Source organism: Anopheles nili, chromosome 3 (assembly GCF_943737925.1).
Source record: "Anopheles nili chromosome 3, idAnoNiliSN_F5_01, whole genome shotgun sequence".
Taxonomy (NCBI): domain Eukaryota; kingdom Metazoa; phylum Arthropoda; class Insecta; order Diptera; family Culicidae; genus Anopheles; species Anopheles nili.
Genome location: NC_071292.1, coordinates 70,103,606 through 70,118,755, shown reverse-complemented (window position 1 = coordinate 70,118,755; position 15,150 = coordinate 70,103,606). Strand labels below are relative to the sequence as shown.

Here is a 15,150-nt window from a genome sequence, read left to right as displayed (position 1 = left end):
AAACGCATGACGAATGTAAGCCACAAATGCTCAGTTTGGGATTCACGGTTTGTGTGTGTTTGTTTTTTTTTGGCAATACGAGCTTTGGTAGGAAAATACTCCACAGTCCACGAGAAGACATACGACACGTCCGTCAATCAATCAAGCACAGAAGAAACCTGGCATGTAGTTTGCGGAAAATAGTAGATGCACCTCCGAAAGGAATGCTTCGAACGAGAAAATTGCATTGCAATGCATCGTCGTAGCATTTTCTTATTGCTTCTGTTTTGCATACAGCTGTATACAGCATGGTAAAGATGGTTTCCTGGCCCTGAACAAAAAAACCGAGCGGTTACGGACAAATGAAAAACGGGGAAACATACGAGCGCTTCGTGCGTTCGTGAAGCCACAACATGCCGGCCGCTTCTAGTACAAGGCAGCGCTAATCGCTCATACAACGTTCGAGATGCAACGAGCCCCCGGTTCTGCTTTCTTAAACGAGCGAAATGATTTTTCATTTTCATACAAATTGAATTCTGCACGTGCGAAAGGAGCGCACTTGGTTCCCAGGCGTGGAGTTTTTCCCGCTTCCGACGTCTCGCAAACCGCAACCATTCCATATTCATATTTCCTCCTCCTTCTCATTCTTGCAAGTTGCGATGTTTGAAAAATAAAATAATACATCACCACCACCACCGAGACGGGCACGTACGAAAGGCAATCCCCGGATGAGAAACCCGAGTCGTTCTGTTTTTATTTCCGACACCCCAGGCGGCTCAACACGTACGGTGGAAGGAAACGGGTCAAGCAATTCGTTATGCACCGACTGTCTGACACGTCCACATTCGTTCACCAGGCGGCGGCATGTGTGAGAAGGGGAGCGGGGACGATGGCCGCTTTTTATGGCTCCCAAAGCAGATGCGGTTTCCTGCTGGCGCCTCCGGGAAGGGGCTTGGACTGGCCGTCGCTTTTAAACTGGCACACTTTACTAACGAGGACACATTTTCCGCGTCCTTCCCGACCACACACACACACGCACATACTCCCTTCTCCCTTCGAACGATTTCCGGAAATTCATCGAAACGAGAGCTCCTCACGGTGGAGACGAAATTCCTGCGGTAAAGTCAACAAGTGTGTCGTAACGGGTGTACGAGGGACACTTTGGCCAATTTAATCCCACACTCTCGGGAGTGCTATTTCGGGGCACTTTCGAGCCGACGCAAATGCCGTTTCGCGTCGATGATGGAACCGATTCGCGGTAGCAGGGGGGAAAAATCAATCGATTCTATAAAATGCTACCCTCCCCTAAGGGAACGGCGGTTAACCTTGGGTGTATTAATTAAGACGACTTGAAGGGCATTTGAAATTACAAGAAAAGCAAAATCCAATATTCCCACCAGTAGATAACGTGGTCCCCATGTGCGTGGGCACGTTTTCCCTGCGGATAAACGCGGACGCCGAAAATTAATGGAGACGCCTGGTACCGCGTACTCAAAACGGGTCGACTTTTACCGTTTTCGAGCGATTACGCCGATATGGCGCCGGTTTTTCTACATTCATTTGCAAGGCGCTTAAATTAACAGACACCATTGAATTAATCATCGACGAATGGGCTGCGAAGCGACCGGTTTTAGCATAAAAACCCAATTCCGCTAACCGTCATCCGAGGAAGCTCTCGCTCTCTCTTTCGCTTAAGGTCCTGTGCATGGGTGTTTCCGTTGTTTGTTTGGTCGTTGATCGCCTGTCATCGCACAAAGCGGTCGCTTTCTGGTGAAATCTTTGAGAAAAGGACCCAAAATCCGCGTTACGTTTGCAAATGAACAACCATCGGCGTGTGACGAGGGTTGACCGACCGAGGGACACTACTTTGGCCTTTCGTCCCTCGCCGTACCCCTTTCCAGCACAACACGAACAACTGGCAGTGGGTGCGTGCACGACTGTGGCGCAAATTAGCCATCGCACCCAGCGATCCTTTCGAAAGCCACCGTCTGCCGGTGGCGTGTATCGGCGTCATTAGTCAATACGACTCAGCTGACTGGGTGAGCAGCAGACGTGGGTCAATAAACGCCCAAAACAAGATGGCTGCTGTGATGATACGGCCAGAGGGACCCGAAGGATTGGGTCTAAGAGAGAAAACATCAAACAATGACAGTGCCATTTTATGCTAATGATCGGCAGGACCTGTCACCTCTTACGACGGCCCAACAACCAATGGACGCTGGACTGATGTCCGCACCATTTGCAATTCGCTTCAAAGATGGGAGCCATCGTGTCGCATTCCGTGGCAGAAGAGCGATGGGTTGATGAGGGAAATCAACTTTGTTTGATTTCGTTTAAACAAACACACTTCCGGTGCGCTAATCGGTTTCGGCAACAGTTCAATCGAGAAGGTGCACTCGAAACGTGTCTACAGTGGCCCAACTCACGATGGAGGGATCGATGTTTGCCATCAGGCTCCGAAGTGGCATCCGCTACAGGGTCACCTCACAAGCACTAGTCGTCGAGAGCCACTCAAGTCAGCGGACGCATACAAACAAACGTGGAAGGAAACGCGCGAACAGTCCGAGTTTCTTGAGGTCGCAGCCACAAAACCGTGGTTTCCGGGCCGCGAGTTGCCTGCCTTAATGGTGGGACACCGATAATGCCGCACACACTGCCAGCTTAAAGTGTGTATGTACACGGAAACAGGCAGCTAATAAAAACGGAACGCGCACCCAAGACGAGCAAACGGAAGGGCGATAAAATATAAATAGTGTTTCATAACCAAGGTGTACTTTGGCTCTTGTTGCACACAACCGTTTGCTGGCGAGTTCTTTTCCTATTGTAAGGAGCCTTGTTGACCCCGTGAGCACAAGCACATTGCACTCGCAAACGCAACAGCTGCTATCAACTCGTCCGGGCAAATGAAATGTGGTCACAAAACCTTAAAACCAGGCGGCCAAAAGCAGATGGGTTGCATTTCCGCATCGTTTTGCATTGTTCGGGTTTTTTTGTGTTTTTTGTTGCCTTTTTGCACACCCTCCGTTGGGATGGTGTTTGTTTGTGGGTGTACGTATACACGAAAAATGAGATAATGGTTTACGAAAAAAAATACCCGTCAAGAAGAAAAACTTCATTAACATTCGCCACCGTCATACGGTCCGTTCGGGTTGAAGTGAGGGTACGTGAGTAGGAGCAGAAATATTTCGAGGCGGGTGCGTTTGCCCCAGCTGTACGGGGCTTTTCGTATTTATAATACTGCTAAAAATATGCACACCACGCAGCAGATGAATTTTCTAGCAGCAAAAAACATTACAAAATCACATTTTCATACAGGATCAGAAAGACGTTACAACCGAGCGAGCAAAAAACACAGCACTACAACGTTTTCCCATTATCGGAGTTCGAACGTGTCATGTTGTGCTGTCATGGGTGGCCGTTTTTCCACTCTTTTTCCATCTGACCGTGACGCGGCATCATCATTAAGTAATTAATTATTGGCCTGTTTTTCCGATCGTTATTTTACGATCCGCATACTGATCGTTCGGTCGTGTTTCTCTCATAAGACACGCGCAAATTTCATATCCCTTCTGCCTGGTAGGTCAACATTTATCCTAGAGAATCACCTTTCCCGAGCCAACCCGTGGCATACAGTGACGACACGCTTCGTCGAAGGAATTTCCGGATTTCCTTCAGTTACAAAAAAAAAGAACGAAAGAAAAACAACATAAGCGCACAGGTACACGCTTCTCGCAACTGCTTTTGCATTTCCCCATGCGGGACGGATCCTTGGCGCACGTTGTAAAAACGTGCCACTATGCTGCGAGCATTAGCCGAGGAATGAAATTACGTAGACCGGAGCCCCAAGGGCGCCTTCTCGTCGTTCCCGAACATTCTATGACCGTGGCACGAGCGAATGCAAACATGCAACGACATCGCAGGCACCACACCAGCGAAAGAAGCATATGAAATAACCGCTCTTATACTTATGCACGTCTCTCCCTTGAGTAGAGTGCCAGAAGCAACGTAGAGAGGAACACTCGGGAACGTCGGGAAAAAGACACTCGGAATGCATTTTTCCACCCGCTGCCTAGAAAACTAGAATGCACTCCACGTCCTTCCCAAGGGAGGAAAAATCACTTCCCCAACGTGTCTAACAGCGTTCTCGTACAGAAAAAGGGTTCACAAGAGAAACCACGTGGTGCGGGACGCTATCAGTTATATCACGCTTCCCTGCTTGCAGTAAACTCGGCTAGTCCCCGGGTAACATCAGGTCGATAATGCTCTTTCGTCCTTAGTAGGGCCACCAATACACGCGCGCGGGATCGCGCGTGCACGAGAAAAAATGGATGGAAGTAAAATGAAAAACAACAACAAAAATGCCCCATTCTGATGGCAAACTTTTCCCACCTATTTTTCCACGGTGGTTCGTTGTTGTGAATGCTTGTAATATTTTCCCCTTGCTTTCGGGGTTTGCTAATTAGAGCGTTTAATGTGGCATTTTATTATTCATTTTTAACGTTCGATGGTTGAAATAAAAATGGTTGAAAGGAAAAGGTTACTCCTGATGGCGTTTTTTGTTGTTATTTTTTTTCAATATATTCGTGTCTTAATTCCATCGAATGTACAGAAAAATACACACACACATATATGGTTGAAACAATTGGAAGCTTAATGGAAGACGGAAGGTGAAAAAAAGATACCTTAAAGCCATCCAGCGCTCGTGACGTGTCAGCATACAATTTACCATTAGTTCCACGATGGGAACGAAAAATCAGTTCGAAAACAAAGGGTTCTGTTGCACACGGGACAACGACACAATAGCAGAGCGTGCCCTCTGTTTCCCAGAACCACGAACCCATAATAAATCACACTCTCTTCATTGCCATCGACCACTGGCAGGAAAAGGAGCATTACATCTCTTTGTTCCCGGCCGCCAGTGGCGCATAATTAAAAGCGCTAAGGCTCGCTTCCTTTCCATATCACCTCAACTCCATCGAAAACTCTCTGGAAGGTAGCACTCAATGCAGGAGCCTTCAATATACACTATAAAAAATTATCCCGGCACCCGATGTGGATAGTGCGACCGGTGGAGGGTAGATAATTTAAAATAAAAGTTTAAAATACATTGCACCAAATACGCGTGCTACAAAACAAACAACAAACCAACACAACGGTAAAGGATATTTCATGTTCTCCTGGATCACTGCTTGGCGCCATTTCCCACTTTCTGTTGAGCCGTATCCTTTACCCAACCTGGAGGGCCGGGGTGATGCTTCTGTCAGGTGAAAATATTCTCATTTTCAAAGAACCGGCAGTTTAGTTGCGCGGCATTTGCCCTTAACCCAACGCAAATAAACAGCCACATTGAAGCACAAACGCACACACACGCCCGGAGAATCAGAAAAGACGAAAAGGACCATTTTTTTCTCCCAACGGCTTGCCGTTGAAAGATGAACTATTTTCCTACGCGCGCACAGAGCTGTTGCTACGGGATGCCGCCCTATTTTTCCACCAACCACTCATAGTTGGCGGCGTCCTTTTTTCCATTCGTAATTCTGAACCGGGGGGAAGGAGTTGCAAAATCTTTGACAAATTAAACGCACACACACACACACATACACACGCACAAAGAGGGGCGCGCGCGCGTGCATCGCAGTAGGCATTGGCAGGGAGGAACGACGCTCGCTTTTTCCAAGCACGCTTCAAATCCGCCGCATTAAAAACTCAACATGGATGTAGTACACTCGGTGGATTTGCTAAGAAAACACTCCGTTAATTTTTCCTTCCATTTCCCAGCATCGTCCCTTTTGCTGAAGTACCATTACGTTGCATTCTCCCTCCCACTCTCACTGTTGCTCGCCTCCTTTCTCTCGGACACGACATTTCCTTCATTTGCAGCCTTTGCCAGCTCTGGCAAGCACACTCCATTAGGATACCGGCCCACCAGCGCTCGTAACACACTTTCACGACTAGCCGCTCCACCAATTAAATTCGAACGAAAATCGTGCCCCCGCACCGCACACCCAACAACCCCATCACCCTGCCACACGCTCACGGGGTCCGTGGTGTGCAGCAGTTACATTTCACCTGCGCTGGTGTCTTACGTTTCACCGCTCCACTGAAGGGACACGCGCTTCCTTTCTGTTTTCCTCCCACGCACCACTGTTTCCCGTCGTACTGGAAAAGCCGCACCACGCAGCACGACGTTCATACCACAGTTCGCGGCGTCACCCGTGAGCAGGAAGCGAAACAGCGCCGTCGAAAAATCTGCGATACGAACGGCACGAATGGCCGCTGTTTACTGACCGGAGGGATTGCGAGTGACTCGAGCGAAACTACACATCCACAGTGTGCCTCGGATAAAGCTCGGTGGAGCTCCTACCACCCTCATGGAAACCCCCCAGACCATCGACGACCATACATCGACAAATGGCGACCACACACAAACCGGGAGGACGCGTCCAACCTCCCGGATTCCGAGACGAAGAAGAACGACGCGTACCATCCGTTGGCGAGCATGTGTTGGTGCGAACACCAGCATACAACCCCCCCCAAGGGGGTGGAGTGGGGTCGTTTGGTTTCCTCGTCGTGCGTGTCTCTCACCCGGCGCTAGGGGTAGAAATAATTTCCACACGCCATACGGCTGGGCGGTTTTCGCATACATCGATAGAATGTGTGTGCGCGCGCGCGCGCCTGGTTGTATGCAAAACACACGGTGCTGTGTCGGTGGTGGTGTGATCCTGCCGCCGGTTAGGAACGCACACACCCACCTTAGCGTGTCGCGACGTCTCATGCATTTCCCAACTCCTTCACTTTTCCTGCTCTCTTGCCCCACGCGGTGGTTTGGAATTCGGTATTTTGTCATGCATGCAGCACCGATTTTTTTTTTAAATTTTGTGGCGCGACCCGAGTGGCCGTGGTGTGCGAGATTTTCTGTTATGCACGGGAAAATTTAACCCCCAAAACGGCACTTTTCTGCAGGACGATGCAATCTCGCCGATAACCATTATTGTCGTTATAATTGTAACGTGTTAGCATCACGCGACCAACATGTCCTTGTGCAAGGAGTGCAAGCAAAACATTATTTTTGGACCATATTGAGAGCCATTACAAATTTGAAAGTAAGAAATGAATGGCTATAAAACTCAGGTGAACCATCGTCATTAAAGAAATGGTTTAAAATTCCACGAAAAAAATACTCGTTGATAAAACAAAAAATCATCCGCCATGCAGTAGTGCTTATCTTGCCTCGTTGCACCTACTCTGCAGGCTCTATCTAGAGGCAGGTCCGGGCGTCCTTCAAGCAGTGTTTGCCGCCGGTGGATTACGATAACTGTTGCCATTGAATTACGCGGAACCACCGCTAAATTAGCTTCCCCATTCGCTACTCCATCACATTCGTTATCGCAAAATCGTCCCCGAATCGCACCCGCAATCACGCCTCATGGCACTCGTTCAGCTGGAACGATTCCTTATCGCAAGCTTCGTACTATCATAATATTCGCGAAAACGATACCGTCATTCCCCGAAGGGTTAATATACCTGCCGTGCTCTCGGCGTGTCTGGGGAATACTCAACTCGGGGGACGAGACGAATGAAACGAAGAAAGAGTGAGGAACGACGTGTCACAAGGGCGACTCTCTGCTCCCTTGGCCCATACTGGGGTGGATTTTCTCCCGTCCTCGTGCATGCAAACCCCGGACGTATGAATTATTTCTTGAATTCACGTACCGTGGAGGCGACAGCGAGGGCAAAATGGAAGTGAAAAAAACGGTCGGAGTTTTCTTTTTGTTAAGCTCGCACGAAATTGATTTCGACTCGACCTTTATCCGCGTGTGCGACATAATTTTATGCTCCAAAATCTACCTCCTTCCACAACGCTCTGCTGAACCACCTGCGATTGGGTGGGTTTTCTTTCTAAGCAGTTTTCCCCTTTCGCCTCTTTCGCCGTCCATTTTCATTGCCTCCACGTGTCGGTGGGTTGTCATTTTCAAAAATATGCCCGCCGCACTATGGGCACACATGCGGACGTAAATATTCTTTGATGAATTTTTCTTCAAGATTTGCCAAAAAATGATAATAGTGATACAGGTGGTACTAAACTATTATCTGTAAATTTTTATCAGTTGGTTTATTCCTTTGCTTTGAACATAATGTATGAATGTCATTCAATATCTCTGAACGCCTTCCCATACAAATTTGTTTGCATAAGTCTTGTTACTTTTCAAAACATTCGTTATCAATTAAATACATTTACAATTCACAGCAACCACTACAGCAAAACCCATTACATGTCGTAACGACGTGGGTTAAAAAAATTTCACATCTCGGTGAAACAGTATCGAAGATAACACCAATCGACAGTAACGTGTGTGCGATACACACGCCAGTAATACCATTCATTATTCCCTTAAACCGGCGTGCAATATTGCGCTATGTTAGTGCCAATAACGTGTAATTGTTAGCATTAGCGTACGATCACATGACGCACGTCAAATGCAGTAGTTAGCTGAAGTCTATCACCGATAAGGTGATAAACACACGCATCGGTATCTTATCACGCGTAATGTTTGCACGAACGATCCCCTCCACTTGTGTTTGACTCTTGACACAGATCAAAAGAATGATAGACGATTCATGCAAAGGTTTCTTCCTTGCAATCAGTTGTAAGTACATACTTGTTAGAAGGGTGCATTTTGTATTGAAGATGCCTTCAATTGTGATTTGTGAGAAATTATGTAAGATTCTTATATTGCAAAAATTTTATCTGAATATACAGATACAGATAGAGAAGAAAAATCGATTGCTTATTGCATTTACCAGTATAGAATTTATTCCTAAACTCTATCCAAAATTCATAAGAATTCACTATAATATCAAATTCATCCTCAAAAATCCTTAAGCACTCGCGATGCACTAGGTAAAATCGAATGCGAATACAACCCAGAAGTGAATCACCGTTTTACGCTCCACCAACACAGCGCGCAAAATTGCATCGTCTCAGAAACGAGGATTATCCCAAAACGTGGATTAGCAAGAAGAATCTGCCACCACCTGAGCATGCTGGCAATTTTCGATTCGTGAAGTTGCATTCATTCCAGCAACGGGGATACCAGAGTGGGAGAGAAACAACTCATGTTTCTGTCCCTTTCGCGAGGTCGAGAAACACGATCACCCAGAATCCCGGCCGGGTTTTTCGGTGTAGGTCAGTGAGCTTGTCGACTGTTTGTGGTGTAAGAAGCTCCTCGTGCTGCACACGCTGGTATGCACATCCAACACACCCACACAGAAACGGGTTAAGCTTTTGCGTCCACAAAAAAAAACAATAAAACGTTGCCACAAGGGTTCGGCAACCGTTCGGCTAGTATTTGTGCACCGCTCGAGGTCGCCAGGACACGGCGGGCAACAGAAACTAGCACAGCCATCGTCATCTCCAGGAGAGCTAGCGAAGGTGCTTCTCGCGTAGCACGTAATAGCCGCGGTAAATGGAATTGGAAAAATGTACTCCCATAGGGAGGGGCGTTTCTTCTTCGTGCCATTCCGTTTCATTCAAATGGAGCCGCCTGGTGGCGCTCAGGGATGCTTTTACCCTTCGCGAAGCGGCACGATTCGTGCCAGGAATCTGTGCCACGGGTTGGATGCAGAGGTCACTAGCAGGCTCCCGGGTGGATGTTGGAGGTCGTATTTCAAGCGGCGAACCGGTTCGGGAACGTGCGATCAACGGCATGAGAAGTTTGGCATGTTTCAATGGACGATTTTGGGGGAAAAACTGCTACCATTTGCCGGAACCGAATGGGAATGAAATTTGTTTTTCTTGTTTTGGTTTTCTCGTTTTGTATTCCTCCAGCGCTTCTTTGCATGCGCGAAAGATGGCAAATCCAACAGCGGTTTGGAATGAGGATCTTTTTTCGGAAAGCAAGCAGATGATTTCGCCAAAAATGATTTATTTGAATGGGAGGAATTTTCCGTTGTGATGCGCCCCCGGATGAAGATTTATGTGGTAAAGGTTAGTAAATCTGCTATACCGCTGTATTTTCTACCGATCCACATTTGGGGCTCGGTTTATTTCCTAGAATTTCAATTTTGAATGGCTTTTTGAATGCGCACTCAGAAAAATAGGATTAGCTTCAGAAAAAAAAGGAAGCAAGTCAATTCAAGAATGCATTTTCGCTCTGGAAGAGAAAAAAATGACCTGCAAACGAAAAATCTTCGACCTTTTTTAGCATTTGGTGACATGCCTGGCATACTTTCTTTCTGCAGGTTGTTTTTATTCGACGACGCAAAACATGCGGTTACGAAAATGTGTCTTTGTTGGGACGAAGATTTCATTACGTGTGTACACAGCCGGGTTTATCCCGAAAAGAATGTTGTCTCTTCAAAAGAAACATTCCAAACAAACGGCCGCCACAAACCGGCGAGCCACATGAGCATGCTTTCTTTGGAATCAAAGCGCAGCACGCGTTTGTACCGGTGGAAAACGGGATCGAGAAAAAGCCTGGAAAATACGCCAACAACCATGAGCCGTACAGCAGGGTGGCTGTACCACATTGTTCCGCATACCGACCGCCTTTCCTGGGAGGATGGTGAAAGGTCAAGAGGATTTGCTTTATCAACCGAGTTACCCGGTGTGTTGCTTGGTTTGGTCGTAAAAAAGAATCGGTTAGCAAACTTAGTAATGAAATGAGTTATTCGATTACAGCATGCGTAAGAAGAAAATAAAGCGCTCGCATCTCAAAGGCCCTAATTGGCTTAAATAATGTTCTTTTATCGGGCGCAAAACGAGCCTCGTCTTCATTCCTCTTCATTCCAGGTTTCTTTACCAGATTGGAAATGCCGGAGAATTACGTTTCTCTGTACTAGCCATAAATATCTCCTGGCTATAATTTTGCTTGCCAGTGGTTTGTGCCTTGGATGAGTAAAAAGATCAACGAAGTAAAATTTCTGTAGCAATTCAGACAAAAAAAAACATTCCAACAGTAATGAACTATGCGTATAAAAAAATAATACTAAGATAAAATTCTTACGCTCTCGCTCGCTCTCTCTTACGATTCTTACGCGCTTAATGGATGTAGTCTCTTATTATCCTAACACACAAATTATCCCTACATAGAATTTATCCTTGCGTAGAATTCATGATCGGTGTTGCACTATTTTCCACTTCATACATTTTCCAATTTAATGTAACATATTTATTTGTGCCCTCCCGAAAAGATTTTAAAAGAAGAAATTCAAAAAATGACACTTACCTTGATTCATGTTGGCACTGGCATTGGCAGCCACGTTTGCGAAATGCGCTTGCAGCTGCTGTTTGAGCGCCTGATGTGGAGCAAGTTGCGCGTGCACGAGCGATGGTGGCGGCGGCTGCCCAATCTGATGGGCCGATTGGGAATGTGACAACCCGGACACCAACACTACACCTGTTCCCCCACCAATTGGTCCACCCCCCACTCCACTTGGCCCACCACCACCGGGCCCACCCGCACCACCACTTAAACTAACACTTCCGGTGAGAATGCTGGCCAACGCACTACCAGCCGTACTGCCACCGATCATGTTCGCACCGATAACATTCGCACCACTGCCACCACCAGACGAACTGACCAGCTGACCACCTGGTCCTGCACCACCACCACCACCACCGCCAAGGATGGCCGCCAGGTTGAGCGATCCGACCGGGGTGCCGACGCCGCCCGGACCGCCCAGACTGCTGATCTGTTGGGCCGATTGCGATAAAGGCACGTTGTTGCTCGCTATGCTAGTACTATTTGGTGCGGTGGCGGATATTGCGAGATTTGGCAGGACGGCACCGTTCGCTCCGTTCACTGAGTTGTAGATCGTGTACTGCTCCTCGTCTGGAAGGTGGACCGTACCGGCGAGAGAGAGGGAGGAAAATGAAAATAAACAAACCGATTACTACATCAATGGAAATGATGGTGGAAAAATAACACCAAGACCGAAAGAACGGATCTGCATATAAGAGGATTAAACTGCGTGTGCATGCGTATGGGCCGGTGGGGCTTTCCATGATGCAAATTGATTCGTTTCACATTCGTGCAGAAGCGATGCGAATTAACGGATTTCAACTAAATATGTAGTTTTGATTGAGTGCCCATCTGCTCATATTCTGACGCCATGCAATCGAAAGAGAGTGTATCCTAATCGGTATCGAAAAACGAACATACGAGACAACAGCTACTAAAAATAATTTAAATTCACTTGAAAAATTAATTTAATAGTAGTAATCTATAAAATTGAAGTCTAAGAGCACATTGACAAATATGGTTAGCAGTGCCCTCTATCGAATAGTAGCGCAACTAACGACATCCGATACAGATGGTGACGAAATCCAGTGGTGAGTTTTAGCGCGCACTTTGGTTCGAGACTTGAATAAACATGGAGCTAACTATACCAAATTCACCACATCCAAGAGATGCATGTCATATGCCGATCATTTACAAATTTTATTTAATCACTTCCAGTAGAAAATGCATGAGAAGATATTTAGAAAAAGTCTGGAATAATTATGATTATTTTAATTACATTTTTCACTGTAAAAATGCTTTACAGCTTAGGAGAACATGCAACGAACGAATACACTCCAGACCCAAAGGGAAAGGAGGCCAACAATCGTTCGACCATAGATGGAAAGAACAACGTAAAAATAATAATATTACCAACCAGACGACACCAACAACGACTATACGAATGAATGTCCTCAAAAAAAAGTGAGAAAGTGCCACAAAGAACGACACAACAAGCTACACACGGGGGCTCAATAATTCGGTCAATGGTAAAGGAAAGCAAAAACCAACAGCAGATTGTCAACCGAATGACAAATACGCGTCTCAGTTGACAACGCGATCAATGACGAGATCAAGATTCAATTTCAAAAGGCTAAACAAAAAACGAATGACACAGTGCAAGGAAAAAAATGCCAGGGATTTACTCACGCGCTGGAAAGCAGCTGAGTTGCAAGCAAAAGATGGTAAGTTTGATGGATGATGGAGGTTAAACGGGGTCATATATAAATTTTTAAACAACATTCGAGCGATACACATATCACACAATACATTAGGAACACGGGTGAAGTACATATTAACGAATAATTAAATGTATATTGAAAACGTTGTGTGCAAAATCAACATATCATCCAAAAACACAATCACATGCTACAATTAGAATGATGAGTGAAACGAGATTAAGAGAGCACTAAAAAACGACATACAGAGCAACAACAACGCAGCAAACAGCTGCTAGAACAGTGCACAAATATACGCCAATCGATAGAAGACACACACACACACACGCACACCCACACAAACGAGTCACAAAAAAGTGCAACGAAACCTTATGACAAATAAAATAAAACAACGTCCCTCCCTCCTGCTGCCGAATGAGGAACACAACAGCAGTCAAGATTACGGGACGCAGACACGCAGGCTGTTCTCCGCATCGGGTTGGAAAACGGAGCAGCAGTAGCAGCGTTAACACCCCACTTACTTGGACTACGATAGTGCAGCGACGCCAGTGGAGGCGGCGGTGGCGGCGGCTGATGGTGGAAGGTTTGCAATTGCCTGTGAGATGAGGTGGACCACGTAACCGATTCCGTGGGGCTGATGCAAATGGCTTCATGGTTTGATTGCGGATAGGGGTGTATGAATTTGATTTTGTTTTTTATGACGATCGGTGATGGATTCGTTGACGATTGTCGAAGTTTGACATAATTCGAATGGAGGCAACCAATGCCACCGCCATGCCGCAGAAGAATTCAGAGAGCAACCGCACATTGACGTTGGGCGTGTTGCGAAACAACGCAAGTAATGAAGGATGCGTACCATCAGCACGGAAGCGGCAAAGATGACAATGAAATGGACGAAAGGCATTATTGGTAGGGACAAGAGCTTGGATACTTGGTTGCGCACACGCAAGACGGGCGCAGCCGTTAACGAAATTTACAAAACATGACTATTGCATTGCAAAAAAAAAAAATTAAAACCCACGTGAATGATATGAAACAAAGAAAAGAACGGAAGACAAAAACCAAAAAACAAAATTCAAAAAATTAAAACAAACGAATAAAATTCAAAAGAAAGTGATGCCCATTTAAAACAATAGAATATTGTACAAAATGATGAAATGGATAAACATAATAAGACGAAAAGGTTTTCTGAATGAATACTAAATAATACACAAGAACTTAAAAACTGATTTGTACACTTATGTCCAATCGCTTTTTCAGCGGCAGCAGCAGCGCTGAGAACCCGTGCTACTTACCAGCTATCGATAGTGCAGATGTTGGGCTTTCCGGCAACAGAATACCCTTTTGTACAAGTTCTTCCCGGTTGGCACGTACTGAAATTTTCCGCTCAAGCGCTGCTTCCCGCGAATAAATTTTTGTAAGTGTTTGATTTGATTCATTGCAGGAAAAGAAAGAAAAGGAAACAAAAAACACGCACACACAAAATTTGCGAGGCGGTTGAGAGTAGATGGATGGTTGAAACGGGATGCGCGAGCAAACAGGAAAAGAAAAAAAAATTAAGAGGAAGAAAATCAAAACATCAGAAAAATGCATTATGAAAGGAAATAAATTGTGCGTTAGCGTTAGATTGATGGACCGTATGCGTAGACGGATGCGGCGGGCAACGGAGGAACAGATTTAAAATTACGCAAAACATGTCAAAAGAGTTACACCATCAAGAGGAGAAGCCTGATAATTAAATGTTAAGATACGAAAGGGAAACTAAGAAAAATAAAACAGGGAAAAATAAAACAAAGCTCCTCTCCCGCCGGTAGTAAAGAGAGAAAATTAGTTTTTAAACACAATTAATGCAAAAAAGGTTAACAAAATATACGTGGAAAGTAAAAAAAGAGGATGCAAAAAATACACGTTAGGACAGAAGCAAACACATTGAAAAATCGCACACAGCACAAAATGAAGGAAGAAGGGTGGATTGTTGTGGCCCGTGGAAAAGATGGCCGCGAATCAATTAGCAGCGCACGAAAAACTTACACTTTGAGGTGGACTCGAACTTTTCGCTTTTCTTTTTTCTCCGCCACTTCCACGGTTTGAACAGCCGACCGAAGGCGCTGAATTTGCTGCTTTTTCGCTCGAGCGGTGGTGTCCGGGAGCCGGAGTTGAGGCTGTTCGAGCGCATCGTGGTGCCGTTCTGCTTTTTCGTCGCTGCAAAG

The 15,150-nt window shown here is 46.0% G+C and overlaps 1 protein-coding gene across 1 annotated transcript in view; it reads right to left on the bottom strand.

Annotated features, from left to right (window-relative positions):
- LOC128727482 (homeotic protein female sterile) overlaps positions 1 to 15,150 on the bottom strand; it is a 96,158-nt gene that overhangs the window by 70,369 nt on the left and 10,639 nt on the right. The window contains exons 2-5 of the mRNA XM_053821400.1: positions 14,972 to 15,142; positions 14,236 to 14,334; positions 13,462 to 13,587; positions 11,208 to 11,813 (exon numbers count right to left, since the gene is read on the bottom strand). Coding sequence (XP_053677375.1) covers positions 11,208 to 11,813; positions 13,462 to 13,587; positions 14,236 to 14,334; positions 14,972 to 15,142 — 1,002 coding nt within the window. The remainder of the gene's footprint in view (positions 1 to 11,207; positions 11,814 to 13,461; positions 13,588 to 14,235; positions 14,335 to 14,971; positions 15,143 to 15,150) is intronic.